The sequence below is a fragment of the Ammospiza nelsoni genome, chromosome 3 (genome assembly GCF_027579445.1).
Source record: "Ammospiza nelsoni isolate bAmmNel1 chromosome 3, bAmmNel1.pri, whole genome shotgun sequence".
NCBI classification, from domain to species: domain Eukaryota; kingdom Metazoa; phylum Chordata; class Aves; order Passeriformes; family Passerellidae; genus Ammospiza; species Ammospiza nelsoni.
The window spans coordinates 88,863,333-88,884,961 of NC_080635.1; the positions used below are offsets into that span (position 1 = coordinate 88,863,333).

Genomic DNA, 21,629 nt, shown 5'->3' on the forward strand with positions numbered 1-21,629 from the left:
TGTTTACTCAGTAGTCCTGCATTACATTCAGCTTATTGAATCATTGTTATTAAGCTTCCTGCAGCCACTTTAACTGGTACACTTCTTACTGTCTTTGTTCCACAGATACATTTCTCAGTTATATTTTCTCTGTCTGCTGTTTTATGAAATCTGTGAGCCACAACCCAACCCCCTTTGGCACTGCCAGACACCCAAGGAGATTCAATGCATTTTTCTCCAGAAATCCAACTTGCCACATTCATGCATTTAGTCATCATGAGACTTCCTTACATGTTGCTGGAATCACATACCTTTCACAGGATTCTAGGAAATCTTTCTACTTACAAAAGCTAAAAATATAAAATAATACTCTCCGTTTGACTTTGTCAGCTTCTGCAATATTCTCAGGGAAATCACAAACTTCCCTGTAGTTGCTTGTAGAGCTTTTAAAAGTTCTGCTTTTAATAGAAGATTTTACCTGCTCAACAAGGTGATACTTTTGTCTGGAAGGGAAGTTTGTCATGATGGCACATTGGAACACCCAAAAGACAATGATATGGAGCAAGTACCAAAACTGAACTGAGGACCCTCTGTTGCACACTATGGCTGGACCTGAGTATAGACCAACAGCTAAATGCACCACTAAATCTGTTTGACTCCTGAAAAAGCTGAAACTCCTCCATCTGAGAAGGCATTTTCACTGCAGGAGACAGTCAATCATTCTTGAAGTTCCATGTAGCACAAGAATAATTGCAACGCCTTTAAAATCACTGTGATGCACTTTTGGTGGTATTCTGTCAGCACAAGTTCTGGCAAAAGGTACATTGCAATGGTAAGGTCTGCACCCCCAGCAACAAGGTGCTCACCTGACCATCTTACAAGAAGATGAAATACATAATTCAGTAGTAAGGCACCATTTTCTCAATAAATATCAAGAAAGTCAGAAAAACAATTGGAAAGTAGACAAAGTACAGCCTCTGTTCCACTGGTATATGGCTTTTCACAGTAAAAATCCTCAGCAGTTGTAGTTCTCTTGCAAACTGAAGGTCATTCATGCCCATTTGGTCTCCACAGAGCAAGTGATGTCCAGGATCATTTTGCTACACAAAAAAAAAAAAAAAAAAAAAAAAAGGCCAAAAATAAAGCAAAAAAAAGCTATTCCACAGGGAAACTATTTCCACATTTGCAAATTCAGTTATCTTTGGCCTTTTCCCTCTTATTGGGCATCTATCTTTTCTGAAGAAGTCATTGTTGAAATTTGAGTGCTCTTTTATGTCCTCTTACCTTCCTGCTTTAGCCAGGCTGCCACCTTCACTGCAGAGAGTACATATAAAGGTTTAAAAATAGTTCACCAGTCATTTTGCTGATTGCTTTGTGCTGTCTGATGCTGGTCCATGGAGCATACATTGAGAAACAGTTGTCTAGACTTGATATTTGCCACAGACCAGCAGCACTTCTCAATATCAGGGTAGAAACTTTTTCAGAAAAAAGGCCAATGTTTCTTGCTACAGATCAGTCCTGTATTTCTAAATGACAAGGCTCAGGGATAATGAGGAATTTGCTCTGGGATTTACAATAGGAGGCTAATAAATACATTGACAGTAAGTTAGGAATACAGAAAACAATACATTGTCAAAACTGGAGATCTATTTAAAATTTTACTTTTCTCATTGGCCTCATTTGTAATGAGGCATCATAATGAGCATTATAAGCAGCCATTACCCACTCAATTGTGCTAAATATTTGCCAAATTTTGCTTTTTTACTGGTTGTTAGTCTCATAATATAAAAGAAATCCTATCTGTCTGGGATTTGCCCTGTATGTTTCATCTTCAAAGTAAATCTTGAGTGCTTGTTCACTAATAATGAACATAATGATAATTTGTCAAGTTATTATTTAAATTAGTTGCTGCTTCCTGAGTGTCACTTGATGTTGCAAGTCCCATGTATATAAAACAATGAAAAAGCAGTCTTTGAAACTGATTAAGCAAAATAATGAGATTAATATTTTAGCGAGGTTTAAAAAATTTTTGGCCTTATATGGGTGGAGCTGAGACTTTCAAAATTATTGAAGTGACCTAACAGTTGGCACTATTCCTTCATGGGTTCAGGACTCACTGCCTGCATCTAACCTGCTCAACCTAGTACCACTGAGTCTGGGAAAACACATGGACTGTATCAATTTGCCTGTTGAGGCTGTATCCCAACATAATGTCAGATATAGACCTGAGGTACAAGCTTCCTTTTCCTCACCCACTCTTTCTCAGCTGGGGATTCTCCGTGGCAAATCCAGGTGTACAAGCTGGATGGAGGCGCTGCCGTTTCACAGTGTACACAACAAAGTGATCTTGATACAGGCAAAGGGCTAAAATTCGTTTCTCCAAAAAGTCCTAAAATAGTTTGAAAGAACTGGCTTCAAATGTTTAAATAATCTTAGCAAAAGGTATGTTTTTATGATTATAAATCACATAAACAATTTAGAAAAATGTTTTAGCAAGGGTACCCAGAATTTAAACAGGATAGAAGCCATTGTGCTTCACAATTTCAGGTTGCTTATGAGAAAGAAGCATCAGTGAGTGTTTTGCTCAGGAACAGATTATCTTATTTTGTATATTGTATTTCCTGCTGGAATTGAGTTTATCAAGAATTTTTTGAAACAGACTGATTGCATGGCCTAATACTACACCTAATACTACAATTCTCTATGGCCATTCCTATTTCCTTGCACAGCATAATCCATCATTCCATGAAGTTCAACAGTAAAAAAAATGGGTCAGTAATTTTGATATGTTGAACACAGAGCAGATTATTAGCAGTTGTACCAGATGGCTCTTGCATATGCAAATATTTGTTCAAAGCTTGGAGGACTTTGGAGAGGGACATAAATTTAGGCTGAGAGATGAAGGTGCCAGAAGTGGCTGGCCAAATTGCTTTAGTGAACAGATAATGAATTTTCATGAATTCACTATCAGACTGAAAAGCAGAAGAAAAATCACTGATTTTTATTCTGGAAAAGGAATAATTGCTTCAGACTGAATAACCGCTATGTAAAAGACAAATCAATGATACACTGTACTTATTCCTCTCCACAGTGACTAAAGTTTCCTACCTACACCCAGGTGTCTGGGAGAACAGGGTAACAGGTATTTAACTTCAACTCTGTTTGTAGCAGAGGGCTTTTCTTTCCAAAAATGCCAGCTGGGTCACACTTAGCAAATTTCATAGGAATTTATTGTTTGATATAAAAATCAGAGAGGAGCTGGTCAGGTTATTCAGGCTGGCAGTCTTGAAGCTCAGCTTTTCAACTCAGTTAATGGAATGCCAGAACCCTCCTGCTCTCAGGGGTCTGCAGCACCCAGCCATGGTGAAACCACCACAGAGTTGCTTGGGAAACCACAGGGGCCAATGCTTTAGGTTTCTTCAGTCTAAAAATTAAGAATTTTACAAACAAAATTACGATAAAATTTATGATAAAAAAAGGAAATTAAGCATTTACAGATCTTCTACTTTTTGTTTTAGGGAGAGTCACTTCCAGAAGAAAAGTTTCCTGCAATCTTTTCAGCCATTTATGAGTGGCCTGATTGGATTCATGATCCTTTGGATCAGCGAAACTGTGGAGCATCCTGGGCTTTTTCAACTGCAAGTAATATTTCTTTTTGCTCCCTTTGAAAGTATCAATGATGTTAGATGTGTAATGAAAATTGGAGTGGTTTGTAACAAAATAATATCAACTTGCTTTTCACCTTTTATTACCAAATAGGAACATTTAAAATTGCTACAACTTTCCTTCTATACTGTCCCAAAATCTTTAAACGTCAATCTAAGCTGCAGCACTTTGCTTTTCATAAAATTGTGTAACATAAGCATGCAATCAATCTTTGTGACTTAATTTGGCCGGAGGGTCCTCACAGGTTTCTGCAACTGCTTCTTTAAGTCACAGCAGTAAGAAAAGGAAAGGAGCTTTAAGGTCAGCTAAGCCCAGGTCCCTGAAAAAAACAGACTGAACGTGCTTATTTTCTGACATATCTTATCCTCTGCAGTTTTCAAAAGAGAAAACCAAGAGAGCTTTTAACAGCTCTTTTGACAGATAACTGCAGAGATGAACAGAGATCACTGAGGGAAAGAATTTGCAGATATTGTGTCTCATTTTTCCTTTCCGCAAACAAATAATTTTAATTCACATAATTATTTTCAAAGCTATGTAGTGTGAGATGCCTTCACATGTTGTTTAGGTGCATCTAATGTTTTCAGTCAGAGTTTTCAAGATTAGTTGTTGCTCAATGAACAGAAAAGCACTGCTGTATAATTTTTTTCTTACCATGAATAATTTCCGTAAGTACTCCAAAACTTTTTATACCTATGAAAATAAACTCATTATCATGGGACTTTGGAAAAGCACAAAATACAGTTGCTGCCTGATGTCAGCAACTTTGTTTTCTGAAGTCTTCCTCAGCGTTCACCAAAGTTAGTGCTGATTTTGATAGGTATTTAGATTTCAAGAGATTTTTTAAAAAATTTATTTCAAAATTGAAAAATGTGGGGCTAAAAGTAATACAAATAAAATTCAATCATAGCTAATGATTTGTAAAGAGGTTTAATGATTGTTTCATTGTCATTTGATAAAGAGAGTAGAAGTACCTGAGTTTCACCCACAACTTAGTTAACCTAGTCTGCCTTTAAATCAGTTCATAAATATATAAGCACTAAGAATCATTATTATCTGATTGAATTCAGATAAGGTTTCTATGTCTGAGGAATAATTTTGTGTAATAAGGGAAAGAGGTACAAAGAGTCCCACATTTACGCTACAATATGTACATCTCCAAATATTCTTTGTAATAAAACCAAAATATACTTCCAGTCTTGAATTGTCTTCTTCATAGGATTGCTCTTTTTTTTTTCTTTTTTCTTTCCCCTCACATAAAGGAAAGAAAGGTTGAAAAGAAAGCAAAGAGATTTAGAGATTCAGCTGCAGAAAAGTATTGGGAAGTATTTGTTTCTTCTGTTGAAGACAAGTAAATGTGAATATGCATTTACAAACATGATACAGACAATTATGCGAATGTCTCATCTAATATTTGGGTATTTGGGACTTTATAATAGCCAGTAAATCTAGGAATTTGTCATATAACAGCAAAGTTGCTCATGATGCTTTGCAGTTTCTCAATCTTCTCTCTCAAGAGTCTGGACAGATTATATCAGTATTGTTTAGTGAAGTTGTCTGCACAGACAGAAAATATTGAGGTGGTATTTCTGTCCCTCTTTCACAAAAACAACTGCTAAGTTTTGAGTAATTACTTGATTTTGATAGCAGAAAATTTATTTTCAAACAGGTGTTGCAGCAGACAGAATAGCAATTCATTCAAAGGGTCAGATCACAGACAACCTTTCTGCTCAGAACTTGATCTCTTGTGATACCAGGAATCAACATGGATGTAATGGTGGAAGCATTGATGGTGCCTGGAGATATCTGAAAACACATGGGTAAATATTTTATCTGTCTGTTTAGATTATTTTAAATTGAAACTTTTGCTTCATTTGCAATAAGACAATACTGTACTTTAAATGTACTTAAAATTTCTGTGTTTCTTGGGATACAGGCTCTTCATTTGAAACAACCCTGAGTAAGCAGCCAGTTGCATGAGACAACACTGTGAATATTCAAAAGAATCAAACATCTTTTCTCAATAAAGCAACTTGTAATCATCTCATTCCAAGGTTATTCCAGGGTGCAACACTCTATTAAGGATTGTACCTAGATCCTTCTTCCTTCAGATGAGACTAAGCAGAGTTAAGAGCTATCAAATTCCCCAAACAAGGTAGAAACTTTAAAATGGGATATAATAATTTATGGAATGACGAAATTATTTTGGTTGAAACTTTGGAGGTGACCTGATCCAACATTCTGTTCAAAGAATGACTTTAAAATTAGATCAGGCTATTTAGGCCATTTCCCTGGACACATTTTGAGTATCTTCAAGGATGGTGGTTCCACAACCTTTCTTGTAGCAGGTCAGTTTTTTTGACTAATGGTCAAACTTTTTTCTTATGTCAGCATTTTCCTTGGTAAAACTTGTGACCGGTACCTTCCTTCCAGCTTTTCACTGTGCATCTCCAAGAGTTTTGTTCTGTCTCCTCTATACCTCCCCTTATGTAGTTGAAGACAGGAATGATATACTCTTTTGGCTTTCTCTTCTCTAAACTGAACAAGTCCAGCTGCCTCAGCTCCAGTTCCCAGTGCCCTCCAATGGATTTGCTCAGTTTGTCAGTGTCTTTCCCAGGGAACACATAAGTGAAAATACAACTCCATCTGCTGAGTAGTAATTTGAGGGGAAGATAAATTTTCCACAATGTCTTGGTTACGTTCTTGGTAACACAGCCCAGTATTGACCAGCCACATTTGCCAAGAGCACTCACTGCTCACCTGCATTCAATTTGCTGTTTCTCAGGACCTCATGTCCTTCTCTGTTAAATGACTTTCTACACTGGCAGTGCCCTGACAGTACCTGGGCAGTTCTGGCTCAGAGGCAGGGTTTGCCATCTGTCTTTGTTGAAATTCAGGATATTTCTGTCAGGCTCGTTTCTTTAGCCTATTAACACTACTCTGAACAGCAGCCATGCATACTAATCACTCCCTAAAAGTTTTACATTCTCCAAAAACTTGCTTAAGGTGCCTTACATCTGGCTGTCCAGATTGTTCATAGAGATACAAAAGTGTTGCTTTTGTGTTGTCTCCTGGGAAATTCCATTAATAAATAGACACCAGTCACTTTGATCTGTCAACCATTCAACATGCCAGTCCACAACTGACCTTGTAAGCAATTTACCTAGTCCAACAAAGTAGAGGAACACCACAGCAACCTATGCTGAAAATGTCACTAAAGACAAGGTAAATGATAGGTACTGCTTCCTTACTCTCTCTGGAGCCAGTCATTTCATCATGGTCTGGCTGTCTCATCACATCATCATTACCTGTCATGGTAAATCGACACATCCTGATTTCAGTCCACTCCTTGAAGTCTGTATGTCTGGAAATGGCTTCCAGGAGAAGTTCAATAACTGTGTTTTAGATACCATATAATAAAATCCTGCTGTTTCTCACATTACCAGGATTTTTTTATCCTTTCTGTTCCATACCAAAATCTATTTCCTGTCTTGCTTTCGCACAAGCTCATCCCTTACTCTGTTATATCTGAAAATGACAGACTGAGGGATCTCAGGTGTTTTCTCTGTCAACTTTTGATTTTATCTATAACACAAACAAACAAACAAACAAACAAAGCATGTCAAGAGCAGAAGAATGTTGGATGTGATGTGTCATAGTTGACATGGCACTCTGGGGATCCAGGAGAAGACCTGTCACACTATACAAGTGACAATTCGGCTTTCTGCAAGTATATCAAACTATTTCTGATATGACAAGGACTTTGTATTGTTATGGGGAGAGTTTACTTTGAATGCTCCTCTATCTTTTTCTCTCAGGGTTTCAACACTAAACTGGCTTTCATTTAGGTTTTAAGAAGGAGATCCTTCAGCTGAGTGATTAGCAAAGGCCCTTTAGCACCTCAGGAGCTAAGGGAAAAGGTTTCATTAATGAAGAAATGAAAGTTATAACTTGACATTTTAATTTTAAGCACTTTTTAACTGCAATACTTTTCTTTAACTAGAAAAACAGTCTCATTTTACTCAGTAGTTCATGTTTTTATGAGAGTAATTGCAACACTTTCTCTCTGAATGGTTTTCTTGCCTGTTAAAAACAGGAGCATGAGAATTGCTGGTATAGATAAGAGAAGAGAGAATAATTTTTATGAGCATTATCTCCAGAACAGTTGGACCAACTTATTTTTAGAGGAAAAACTGTAAAGAATGCAGTGACAGGACAATCTCCTAGTTTTCTGTTTCCTCTGACTATTACCCCTGTACAGGCACAACTAACATGAGCCCCATAATAATAAAATTCTTCCCATGCCAGAATGTAGTATTATTTTTACCTGAGCACTGTGGTTAGTGACATGGCCTGTTATACAGAAGCAATTGAAGTATAAAAGAGTTAGTTAGCTTATTTTAAAAAGAAAAGCAGGGCAGGCTGAAGCTCTACAAGGCACTATCATTATCAACTTAGCTGTACCCTGCAGGAGCTTGTTCTGGTGTGAATGCAATAACATTATGTTTGACCTGACTGAGTAGCAGAGTGACAGTGGTGTGCTGAGCAGGCTTTCTGCCTGATGTGGGCCTGGAAACACAGAGCCACAGCACTCAGCTCACGCAGCACATCTGTGAACTGTCTTTTTACCTTCACACTGCCAAGTACTTGCTTATTGCTCAGCCTCATGTTAGTCACCAGCCTCTTGCAGCTGATCATCTCAGAAAAGAATCTGAAGGGCAGTTGTGAAAGCCATCATGAATTTTTGGAAGCTATCTAAATCTCCAACAAATCTCAGCAATCCAAGATTATTTTCTTAGTCATTTATTATGCTTTTTTGTTGCCATGGAGCTAGCTCCAGCTTGGACAACATCACTGTGCTATGACAGACATTTGCTTGCTACCAATTTTTATTCCTGACCATTGATTTGTCATCAAAGTACCACACATGAAAGTATCCCTACTTACCTATTTTTATAAACATTTCTACATTTTGCTTTTCTTTCCTCAAGTTCAAATGATATTTCAAAACCCATTCTAAAATTTCCAGATGCAAATAAACACATTAAGGGAAATATCCAAATATCTTTAGAACAGATACTGGAAGAACAGATGAACAGCACTTCTGGGTCCATCCAGCCCAATGCTAAGTCTCTGATAGTAGCCAAGAGCAAATAATATCAAGAACAACAATTAAAAAGTTTTGATTCACTGGAATCATAATTTAATCAGTTTTGTAGGTAAACCCCATAATCCATAACCTTTTACCTGTGACAATGCAAAAATATTGGAAATTTATGGCAGACAAGTTAGAAGTGTCTTTTGAATGAGCCCTGTCAAATAGTGCTTGCTTCCACACACTTCCAGGTGACTTATTTTTAGGAATTGTTATATTGCAATCATTGTGTCATTATCTGCATACCCTGCAACAGGGAGAAAACACATTGATTTTCTGTGGGCCCTTGTAAATTATCACAGCAATCATTCAATGCTGTTTAAAGTTTCTGCTGTTTTTGATTTCTGGAGTGTGCTCAGCTCAGGTTTTTGACAGATTTTCAGAAAAATCAAGTGCTGACCTAAACTATCCCCAGTAAAGTCAGAAAAAGATTTCCATAAAGCTCAAGGAAGCTAGGCAAGTGCTGAGACCTGACTTTTCAGAATTACTAAACACCCAATTAACAGTGAAATCTGCTGTAAGTGGAGCTGAAACACTGTTTAAATATCACTTTGTCTTCCTCCATTAATTAAAGAATAAATATGTATTCTATTACTAATTATCATTAGTTTTAAGTGTTTCAGTTACAAGTCATAATTTGGGAGAAATAAGTGTTCTTGAAAGCATCTATTTTAACTAATAAGAAAAACAAAAAGGTTATATTCATCAAGAATGAGGAAGAAACACTTCATTTTCAGGTGGTATAAAAGTTAGACATGAATGTAAATAGTGCTTCCAACCACAATAGGACTTCATCTGATTTGTACTTCAGGCTCTTGACAGCTGTAGGTATGAGAAAGGTGTTATTGCTATTAGCCAGCTTGCAAATAACATATTCTAATGCTTAGGATTATTTTCTTATCTCACAATTCAAATACATAAATGCAATGAATCCACAAAAATTTCATTAGATTGAACACATAGACGTGACTTCAAATGAATTCTGTCAAGAATGTATGAACACACTACAGAGTTTTCCTAGTTGGCCCCGGATTCTGCTTGTTTCTAACACTATTGTTGTATATATGTATCTATATTTGTGCATATTCACATCTATTTCTGTTTTTCTTCTATGACTCTTATGGAAGGGTCTTCTTGAAGTGTTTTTAATGTTTACTGGTGTGCTGGTGCTTCACCACATACGACATTGTACTTCAGCACATACGAAATTGTGCTTCAGCAGAAAGCTGTTCAATTGTGGTAATCAAGGCTGCAGAAACTGGGGTTGGTGAAAAGATTCAAACGTGACTCTGAACTAAGAGATCTCATCTGGATTACCACTCAGCTCCAGTGTGCTACTCTATGTGCTCTACTTTGGGCAGAAAGAAAAAGATTTCTCAGATTTTCTATCACCAAATGCTAATGGTGAAATGCAATTTCTTATTCAAAACAGCTGAAGGATATATGGGCTTATCTTGTAAAGCTCCTGGCAGCTAAGTATACACTGGCAAGCATAGTTTACTCCATACTGTGTAGAAATATAGTTTTCAATTCCTCAGGTTCAGGAATTCTGGTGTAATCGATGAGCTACTTAAATACAAATGCTTTTTATTGGACTGACTATTTTAAGGTATTCTGCTTCAGCAAAATATTGGATTATGCTCTGTAAAAGAAACCCTCTCCTAGGCCTGCATGGCATTAATGCAGAAATGTGTATATTGTTTCAGAAATGTCTAACAGTATTCCACATATCCCATTTCATAAGCCATTTTTGATAAATGAAGCCCATTGACAACATTGGTAATTTATTGATCTTTTTCAGTGTGAGCTTTCACGCATCATTAATGAGATGAATGTACCAGGTGACAATTACTAAACACATTTTTTACCCTATCTCTCTTTGGAGAAGGGTGGGAAGAGGACTACTGTAATGGAAACTTAATCATAAATATCATGTATATTAATTGAAGGAAATGCCATCCAGCTGAAAATATGCCATCTACATTTCTGAAGAGTATTACTTGATAAATGACAGTTGTAAAATAATTAAAATCTTGAAGTAAAATGGCAAAAATTTTTGAGTGAGCTTCTTATCAACTCTTTTTTTTAACTACCTGAACAGGGTTGTATCATATGCTTGTTATCCATCATTTTGGAACAAACACCTGGGGCCATCAGCTGAAAATCAGTGTTATGTGTCAAGTGAATATGGAAAAAACCATATAAATGGGCCATGTCCCAATGCTTTTGAAAAATCCAATCGGTTACACCGGTGTGCCTCTCACTACAGAGTGTCCTCAAAAGTAAGTTAATGAAATTCATCTGTTGTCTCAACAATTTCACCCCTTTGAGGTTTGGTTAAAATATGTTCACTTCAAGACTAGAGCTGTGAATTTTTCTTTATGTTCTCCTTGAATTTTCCTATGAGTTGAAATTCTTTATAGTTTCTCAGTTGTACATCATCTCTTTAAAGTTGATACTTTGTGGTCCCATAGAAATTTGAGATAGAAAAGAAAGTATGCTGTCATAATAGTGCAGTTGTTCTTCCCAAACATGTTTCTGAAGGTCTTGTTAATTTGGTAAACCAAATATTCTCCAGCAGAAATACAACTACAAAGGTATACTTACACTATATATGTAATGATAAATTAGTATGAGTTTTAATTTTATTTAATAACTGTTGTCTTCCCTTGCTCTCTCTGTTGCTGCTCTCACCTCCTGTCAGGAAACTGATATAATGAAAGAAATCAAGGAGAGAGGACCAGTGCAAGGTATGGTAAGTTTAAAGGATGATAACATTATTGAAATAGTTAGACTGTGCAATGACCTTGTATCAAAATATTAGAAAATGCAAATTATATGCCACAGTGGAGAAACAAGTCATATGCACTGTAGGGACATTTGGTGGGTAAATAGTGGTCCTAAAGGCAGCATGGCTGCATCAGAGCCTGCAAAGAGTAAAATGACCTTGAACTGGATGTGTTGAAAATTTGTGCATAATGTGTGTGCAGGAAATCTGTGTGCCTTTTTTCGTTACAGTTCTTTGGTCATTGGTGAAATAGCAATTTATGGAATTAAAGGTTAGCCAGACTTGGTTCCATAGGGCTGGGGTTGATTCCCCCACAGCTAAGGCCAGCCTACCAGACCTGCTCTCCTCTGAAGGCAATGCTGAAATATATGGGCCTTCCAGCAAATCATTCAGTACTGAAATACCCCAGAATTTCTCATTTCAGAGCCCAAATGCTCTTGTTGACGCCTACTAGTTTTGAATTTTTCTGCTGAACTTTGCAATGAAGATCTCTGACCTCTTAGAGGTCAGAAATACAGAGACTTAACTCAGAGACTCAGCATTGAGTAGGGAATTGCAAACTTTTTATTTTACCCTGGATACTATCCATTCGTGGCCATGTATGGTGCTGGCACCAGCTGAAAATGCAGGTTCCTGCTCACAGCCCAGGCCAGTGTAACTAGAGATTGATGGATGTGGGGCTTGGGATGATGGAGAATGGTCACAGTGCAGGATCTCCACCTCTCTTGGATGGCTGGCTGATGCAAACCCAAAGAATTTTACTTCAGGTGACTTCTGCATTTCTACTGCCTTTAATTATATAAGGAATTATCATAATCTTCAATTTATTATTCAAATGGTTTTGATTATGAGATGGATGTAATTCATTTTGATGCATCATGTAGTTGAAATTACTTCTTAAAGCTCTTTATGTGGGCAGCTGCAATTAATCTGAAGTTCAGACTTAACAAGATCAACATCATCAGTCTTTTTTGTTTGTTTGCTCAAGGAAAATATTATTTCCCACATTCCATTTGATCTAGATGGAAAAACAGTAATTTCTGCCAGTTTTAGAAAATGATAAAAAGAATCCTCAAGATAGAGTTTCAAACCTCAAATATTCTTCTAGATTAAATCTGCTAGTACTAAATTTTACGCATGAAATAATCAATATTCAGCCATTTGTTAGGATTTAGCTACTCAACAATTCAATTATTTTTAATATAATGCTTTTGTGTATCAGGTTAAGGTAATGTTGTTTGTAGAAAAATCAAGATCTACATAACGGCATATAATCGAGACTATGCATCACTGACTGAAATCACTTGTTCTTTTTTCTTTTGGCTATAATATGAGTTTTAAATTAATCACAGTTATGACCCTGTAATTTGTCACTGATCCTCTCTTCTATCTTCCCATATTAAAAATGCAACCAGGGCAAAAGTCTAATTTTAAAACCATATCATATTTTTTCTGCAAATGATCTTCAAATACTGAAGGGGTTTTCCATTATTCATTCACTTGTCATTTCTGACAAACTTACAAAATGCTCAGGGACAGTATTTTCTAATGTACTAAGCAATGTTTAATAGCTGGGAAATATTCAAGATCCCTTCAAGATCATGATGATGAATGGATTTGGATTTTTGGACATATTCAAAGTTAAGAAAAAAAAATTTAACAACTGTGAAGCAGTAGGTTTAGGAATATAATTGAAGATTTTATGTTATACAGCTTTCAAGTTTGAATGACAATTTTTCTTCGACCTACATCATTGTCTTACATGGTACAGAAACTGAACAATTAGCAATTTTTGATTCAAAGATGAAATACTAGATTTTAAGAAATCCATTTTCAAGTAAACATAGTGAAATTTCACCAATAATTTCAAAACATTTAGATGGACAATCCTAATATTGCCCATACATTTTTTTTTTTCATGGACTTTAGGAAATACTCTGACAGTTACAAGGCTGATGGAGAAAAATTATCCTCTCTGACACCTTAGTCAGTCTCAATTAAAAGACACGCTTAACACATTGCTGGCAATACATCACAGTTTTGACCCCACAAAACTTACAATTTCAGCTGTTATGATCTTGGGAAAAATTTTTATATTTGCTAAAGAAAGTAAATCTGTAAAAATATGAAGAAAATGATCTATAGAAAGTGCTTGACTATATTAATGTATAAGCTAAACTTGGTTTCCTTTTGTAGCAACTAGTTTTAATTTCTCATATCTTTGTATGATTAAAAAGAGACAAAAAATCCTATTTAAGCATTTTATGCAGGGGAATGCATAGTGGAATCAATCTTTTAATCTGCTGCATCTATATGCATAGATCTGACAAGCTCAGCATGACTGAAGTAGCCCATGCATGAAGTATACTAAATCTTATGAAAATCGCTGCCTTTTCTGATTCATTAATAATTAATCTGTTCATTTTGGGAAATGCAAAGTCTTTCCTATGTGAGAAGGAACAAAATTAGGTGGTGGACTGTGATCACCTTGTCCTGTCCAAGTCAGAGTCTGCATCAGGACAAAGCGACTAGATAAATAAAAATATCTCCAGTGCTAGATCTAGAATTACCATCATCTTTGTCCATCCTGTACTTCATGCACCCAGATCACTCTAAATCCAGACCATACCATTGTTTAGGTCCTGATTACAAGGTATTACATGCACATGGGTAAATATATTTACACACATATAAAAATCTGTGTGTACACATGTGCCCAGGTATGCAAAGTACATATAATATACAATCATGGATAAAATTCTATCACATAAACTAAAGTTATTCTGGAAATACACTTCAAAAATTTCTACTTTGTTTCAATGGAAAAAATTTAGGTATGATATCTCTTCACAGACAAGAATGTGTCTCATTTGGGGCACAAGTTGTACTCTCCTTTGTACTTACAGTTGAAGGCAGCAGGATTGGAAGAAACAGATGGGCTGAGTCCATTGAGACATCATGGCTCCATGGCTGGTGTCACAGCTAAAGCGTTGGGGGGTTTTGACAATGGGATGGCCTAAGCAGCAGGCATGCTGGCATCAGATGGGACTCCCCTTTCCCAGAGAGGAAGGAGAGCCTTTGCTCAGGAGCAGCAGGTCTCATTGCCAGAGCTTCAACCAAGCTGTGATGGGGAGGGGGCACAATATCAGGCTTGTCTGTGGCAAGGCAATTGGCCTCATTTAACCATGTTTTAAGAAATCTCATCCCCTAAAATTTTTGACTGTTTCATATCTTCAGCCAAATATGATAGAGGTTCTTTTATAGATAGTTAATTTTCTTCAAGTTTATGAAAATATTCAGGTAGGAAAAAGAAATTTGTAAGTATGCCAGACAGAAAATATGGCAGCATGATCTCATCTTACCTGACACTGCAGATCTATACCAGGCACGTATGTTATAAATGGTCCAACCACATAAAAAATGGTCAGTGAGACTTGTACTTTATGGGACTCCCAAGGCGCATGATTTTAGGAAATTGGATTTCACTAATTCTCATGTTCTAAGCTGTGTGGCAGTTAAAATTATAAGCTAAAAATAAAATGGAATGAAACTTATAATTAATGCTTCTAATTCACTGGAATCTAAAGGTAATGTAGACCTGAAAAATACTTTCATTTCTCGGGATCTGGTAGCCCGCCATAAAGCAAATGGTAGTAATGGTGGCAGAACATATGTGGAAAGAAACCCAGAACTATTTTCTTAATAAACGAATGATGCTCCTAAGAAATAATAAATAGGCATAAAATGCAACTTGTAATCTTCATTTTCTTGCACAAAAGTTCAGTCCATCAGCTCTTTCACCTTACATTTTTATGAAAAAAGGGGTGACTTTTCCCACATTTTTAACTAGCAGTCACGATTTATATGCATACAAACAATTCAGTTTTCTTTAAGGAGATTACTGTGTATTTGATGAACTTTAAGTTTCAGAAAAAGGCATTTCACTCCACTGTATTTCACAGGATATACATTTTCTGTTAAATGCTTTTCTTGAATATGCAGATGCTAGTCTGAACTGAGTAGTTTATATATGAACCTTGTGGAAATTAATTTTATTGAATTAGATTTCAAAATTTATGTAAGCCTTCACGAGGCAATATTTCCTCTTAGTGCATTGGAAGAAGTCAGTGAGAGGGAGATTCCATGACAAGGAAAACTGACAAACTTGATAAGAGACCATAGAGAGAACTTTGTTGAAGTATTTCCATTGGTTCACTCAGAGCAGGATACTTCTGAGAAATTGATGTTATTAGTGGAATTACAAAGTGCACTTAATGCAATCCAATGCACAACAATAATTCCACTGGTAAAATGCAAGGAGGAAAGAATAACAGAGGTTATGTTTGCTGACTGTGATTTTTCCTACTGTTTTTCAGCTATAATGAAAGTGTATGAAGATTTTTTCCTTTACAAAGAGGGAATATATCGACACTCCCAGAAAGCAGGATCTAAATGGAAAACTCATTCAGTCAAACTCCTTGGGTGAGTAAAGCACATTCTTTTACCCTTTTTCTCTGCCAGTCATGAGTGTAATAAAATGTCAATGACCAGTCTGTAAACCAAAGATTTGACTGTCACAGATGGAACACTGCTAGCTCCCAGCATAGGACTGATGTTTCAGCTCATCAGCATAGGACTGATGTTTCATTTTTTCCTTGTCTATGAATTTTAGAGAGTATTGAAAAGAGGTGTAGACCCATCATCTCTTAATCTACTCTTATATTTGTTCAAAACCATCAAACATAATGTTTATAGAATAAACCATTTAGCCCCATATATATATATATAGTTAAAACCCACATACACGCACACATATATTAAAAATATATATACATGTACATATACATATACATATACACATACCATATAAAAATACTTGGTTGGGTATTCACAAATATTCCAAGTTGTGAACAAAGTTAATATCATTTTCTTAAAATATGCCGCCAAAGAGAATGCAAATAGAAACATGAAAATTGACAGTGACCTCCCACTTAAATGGCATAGTTTACTGGCACAGCACTCTAGGCTTTCTGTGCCCTGAAAAGAAACCAACTGCTGCTGAGATGCTGCTGATTTTATTTGGAAAACTGCTTCAGAAGCATGTGTGTAGTGCACTAGTGGATTTCCTCTCAAATGTAGACCAGGCCACTATGTTAAGAAGACAAGCGTCAAATAGCGCATATGCTTGAATTACTGAACACACCACAAGGCTTCATTCTTTGCCCTGAAGGGAGTATGCAAGGATGAATTTTTATTAAATCAATGAGTGAATACACATAAAAATGACTGTAGAATTTCAAGAAAATATTTTATCAGTGGTCTAGAATATCATATAAGTAATGATTCCATGTGTGCTAGGAAAATTACTGAGAGTATTTTCAACAAGTACTTCAAGAACATAAAATTGCAAAATAAGGTTAATTTTGTGCTTGTGATCTTAGTGAAGACATCTTCATGAAGGGCATGGGAATGCCCTTCATGGATGTGGAAACTGCTGCCTATAGATTACAAGAGTGTGCTTGACAGTGGCATAGAAGCAAAGAGATGCAGCAGGCTTATGCCAGATCATCTTTGATATTGCTGCAAAAAGTATTGACTCAGGCAAATAAAGGAAAAACTCCCAAACATATGATTATCGAGAATATTGAGCAGCAATGAAAAAGAGAAACTGGAATTTAGTGTAGAAAAATGGGGCACTAAAGTAGGAAAATATATTTATGGAGGACAGATGGTAAGTGTTGGTTTTTTTATCTGTATTTAAGGTAACAGAGGTGAGAAACCAATAACATTAGACAGTAAAATGTGCAGTGCAATTTGAATACTTTAGCTCTGGAATGAGCTGCTGTGAGGCTGAGTTCAGGTGCTGGGAGGGCTGTGAAGTACGCTTGGTGCAAGCATAGGGTGATGAGAACTCCTCCCTAAGACAAGCTGCTCCACCTTTGTGCCGAATAACCTACCCAGATGAGTGATTATGCAAGAATAGCACCAGGGGACAAAGTGATGGTGGAGGAGGGAAAGAGGAGGAGATAACTAAGGTGCCAACCATGTGTACCAACCATATGAAGCTCAGCAGGGCAAAGTGCGAGATTCTGCTCCTGAGATGGGGCAACCATGGATGTACAGACAGACTGGGAAATGAGATACTGGAAAGCAGTGCCACAGAAAAGGACCTGATTGAAAGAGGAATATGACTGAGCAGTGTCCTGGCCAGGAAGGCCAGTCCTGGGGGTTATCAGGCCCAGCATTGCCAGCCAGGCAAGGGAGGGGATTGTCTCTCTCTGCTCTGAACTGGCACAGCCTCACTTCAAGTGCTGGGGGCAATTTTAGGCACTGCAATAAAAGAAAGTTATTAAACTATTAGAGGGCAACAAAGATGGTGAAGGGCCTTGAGAAGAGGCTGTATGAGGAGCAGCTGAGGTCACTGGGTCTGTTCAGCCTGGAGGAGACTGAGGGGAGACCTCACTGCAGTCACAGCTCCTTGTGAGGGGAGGAGGAGGGGCAGGCACTGATCTCTGCTCTGTGGTGACAGTGACAGGAGCTGAGGGAATGGCCTGAAGCTGTGCCAGGGAGGTTTATGTTGGATATTAAAAAGGGATTCTTCACCCAGAGGGTGGGTGGGCACTGGAACAGCTCCCCAGGGCAGTGGTCACAGCACAGCCTGACAGAGTTCAAGAAGCATTTGGACAATGCTCTCGGGTACATGGTGTGACTCTTGGGGTGTCCTGTGCAGGGCCAGGAGTTGGACTCAATCCACTCAATCCAAGGATACACAAGGAGTTGGATCCTTGTGGGTCCCTTGCTAGTCAGGATATTCTACGATTCTGTACTTCCGTGCTGAAGTGGATGCTGATTTAAATGGGAACTGACAGGCTGTGAAAAGAAAATATAGCAACCCTTAGGCAAGGGACCACTGTAAGCAAAATCTGAACACCTTGGCTGAGACACAGGACTGTGTTGAATGGTCACTGGTGAACACTGAGAAGGAGGAAAGACAAGTGATCTGATGTACTGAAAAAGAACTTAAGTGAAGGAAAAAGAAGAAAACTGAAGATGGTATTATATATGAAACCCCAGACTTATTCAGACTTTAATATGGGGGAATGCATTTTCTTCCTAACTCATTTATTTAATTTGAATATTCCTGAAGTATCCAATGGATCCAACAGTATAAAGTTTTACCAATCCTGAAATTGTCTAAGGCACAAATGTTGAAACCTCCAAGGTTGTGCCATATAAAATACTTGCAGACCTGTTTAACTGTAAAAATTGAATTAGATATTAAAAAGTTGGAGGCTGATGGAGCCTTAAGCTAGGTGTTTCTAGCAATGATAAATCCAGCCATAAAATGTGATTCTGCATCATGAACTTTAAACCACTTCATTGTATAGATTTTAATGTCTTCAGGATTAAGCCACCACTTTTTAATATAATTTATTAGTTTCAATGAATTTGAATGCAAAATATGTGTTGTGGGTGTAAGTTCTTTGTCATTCATATATAGCTTGGAAGCAAAAGAAAATGTTGACTCCTTGACCTCAATAAAAACTCATGAGAATCTCATCATAGTTGTACTTCAGATAAAAATACTGATGAATATTTGCATTTTGCTTAGCTGAGATGGCTCCTAGGGAGACAAAAAGGAGCAGAGATATGCTGATAGATAGGATAAAATATGCAGTTTTTTGTGGGCTGAGGTTTATGGTAGGCTTATTTTTATTTATAATCCCTTCCATAAAAGACATTCAATGCTTGTAAAAGCCAGCCATAATAATGACAGACCCTATTAAGCTGATATTTGTAATATCTCAGAAACATTTTTGAAAATGCCTTAAATTGCTCCTGAATTGTGCAACATATAAGGCAATGGAGTGATAAAATGCAAAAACATTTTGGTGGCGCTTGCAAGAGCTATTTGTACAAAACCAGAAATGTACATACAAACTGCCCAATTGATCATTGGACCAGAAGGATTTTAAATGTTTAGACTGGCTTCCCTTGTTCTGCAAAGGGGAAATTGCAAGTTATTTTCTATCAAAGGTTTATTTATAAAACCAGCTGTGACAAGACTGGGAGTCTATCTCCCAGTGCAGTACTGTGAGGTACTGTGGGATCTCGGGCTCAGGGAGAGAATATGAAAAGACAGAATAGCATGGAAGGAAGAAAGAAAAGTGTGGAAGAGCCAGGTGGAGGCTGTTGTGGGTAGCAGAGTGTTTGGGTTTGGTCAGTCTGTCTAGTGAAATAGGGCTTTCAGTAATCTGAAGGCAGGATGGACTGACCCACTGATACTTGAAGAGAGCATGATCTCTCAGGCAGTTTCTGTGTCTATTCTAGACACAGGGATTTAAGCAGAAAAAGTGAGTAATGGAGACTGGGATACATAACAGCGAAGTTTTAATGTAGTAAAGTTACACTCCTATGCCTCTGCATGTTTCCTTTATCTTTTATAGATATTCATCTGCTCTAGCTCAATTATCTAAAGGTGAGCTGAATTTGTTTGATCTGATTTCTCCTTATAGACTATAATAAAATCTGTGGGATAACATCACACTTAAATAACTAAAATGAAAAATTCTAGGTTAGATTACAGAAATCCCACATGGAATGACACCTTAAAGTTGCTTAAAACCAAAATGACTGGTGCATAATATTATAGTAAGACAGTATTTTCAGAATCATGCATATGTATGTGTGTATGTCCATACATGCATTCATGAATCCATACATCCACAATTACAGCTCTTAATGACACCAGAATGAAAATCAGTTAAAGAGCCACCCACCAAAGCTTTTCCATGGGTAGGGCAGGATGGCTACTTTACAGCCAAACCCACCTCCCTGCCCCAGCCTCAACACACTCCTGCTCACCTTGGCACCTTCATTTTACCTCTCTTTGTTCTTGAGCTAGTTTTGTGTTCAATAAACCCCCTGATCTCAAGCTGCACCAAGGGAGATCCAGGCTAGAATTAAGGAGGAAGTTTTTCACAGAAAGAGTGGTCAAATACTGGAATCATCTATCCAGGGAGGTGGTGGAGTCACCATCCTTCGATGTGTTTAAAAAAAGACTGGATGTGGCACTTGCTGCCATGATCTAGTTGAGGTGTTAGAACATGGGTTGGACTCAATGATCTTAAAGGTCTCTTCTAACCCAGAAATTCTGTGATTCTGTGATTCTGTGAAAACTGAAAAGGGCAAGTGGGACTAAAAAGGACAAACTATTAGTTTGGTAATTTTCATTTTTTCATTGGCATGTTCCTATTTAAAGAAGATTGATGGCTGAAAAATGACATACAAAACTGTCAATTTTATCTCAAGGTCTCTTAATAAAAAAAGACTAAATTCACATCAAAGATTAACTTGATGGTAGATTTCTTTCAGATCTGTACATTTAAGCTAGGATTTCTGATCAAACCTGATATATTTGCTCTCCACCAGATTCTCTGCAATTTTTTTGTTGTTGTTGTTGGTTGGTTGGCTGGGTTTTTTAAATTTTATTTTCTCTTCTTTCTAGTCTTCTGGTTTTCTTAGTTCCATCTAGGAAAAGAAATGTAATGTCTATAGGAAAAGAAAACCTGGGGAAGATTTGTTGGTATAAAATGTCATAGTCTGGTAAGGAAAGTACAGCTCAGTCAAGGAAGTACATTGGATGGATTAGCTGTGGTTCTAGTTCAAACAAATACTTTTCAAAGTTAGTGAAGTAAAGTACCCATCCTGAATGTTTGCAGCTTGTTCAGAAAAATCTCTCAGACTTTTATTTCTGAATCCCTTTAGTATCAGTGCCAAGCTACAATATATGATCCATACCTCACTAAAAAGCTGCAACTGCTGAAGCCATGACACTGAAAAATCCAGGCAGGTCTCAAAAGCCCATGCCTTTGGCTGCAATTAAATCTATGTACTATCATTTTAGGGCTTGGAGGAAGCAAACAAATGTTATTAAAAACCTTGATAATCTTTCATGAACAAGATAGATTTTCAACGCTTGGAAGGAGCTCAGAATGACAAAAGGCTTTAATAAGAGGACACTGAGATGTACATTAGCTGGAA

General features: G+C 37.1%; 1 protein-coding gene across 1 annotated transcript in view; it reads left to right on the forward strand.

The window, feature by feature from the left end:
• The window catches only part of TINAG (tubulointerstitial nephritis antigen), a 39,073-nt gene that overhangs the window by 10,055 nt on the left and 7,389 nt on the right, over positions 1 to 21,629 (forward strand). Inside the window, exons 5-9 of the mRNA XM_059468500.1 lie at positions 3,498 to 3,621; positions 5,312 to 5,462; positions 10,899 to 11,079; positions 11,502 to 11,547; positions 15,962 to 16,067. Of these exons, the coding sequence (XP_059324483.1) occupies positions 3,498 to 3,621; positions 5,312 to 5,462; positions 10,899 to 11,079; positions 11,502 to 11,547; positions 15,962 to 16,067 (608 nt within the window). The remainder of the gene's footprint in view (positions 1 to 3,497; positions 3,622 to 5,311; positions 5,463 to 10,898; positions 11,080 to 11,501; positions 11,548 to 15,961; positions 16,068 to 21,629) is intronic.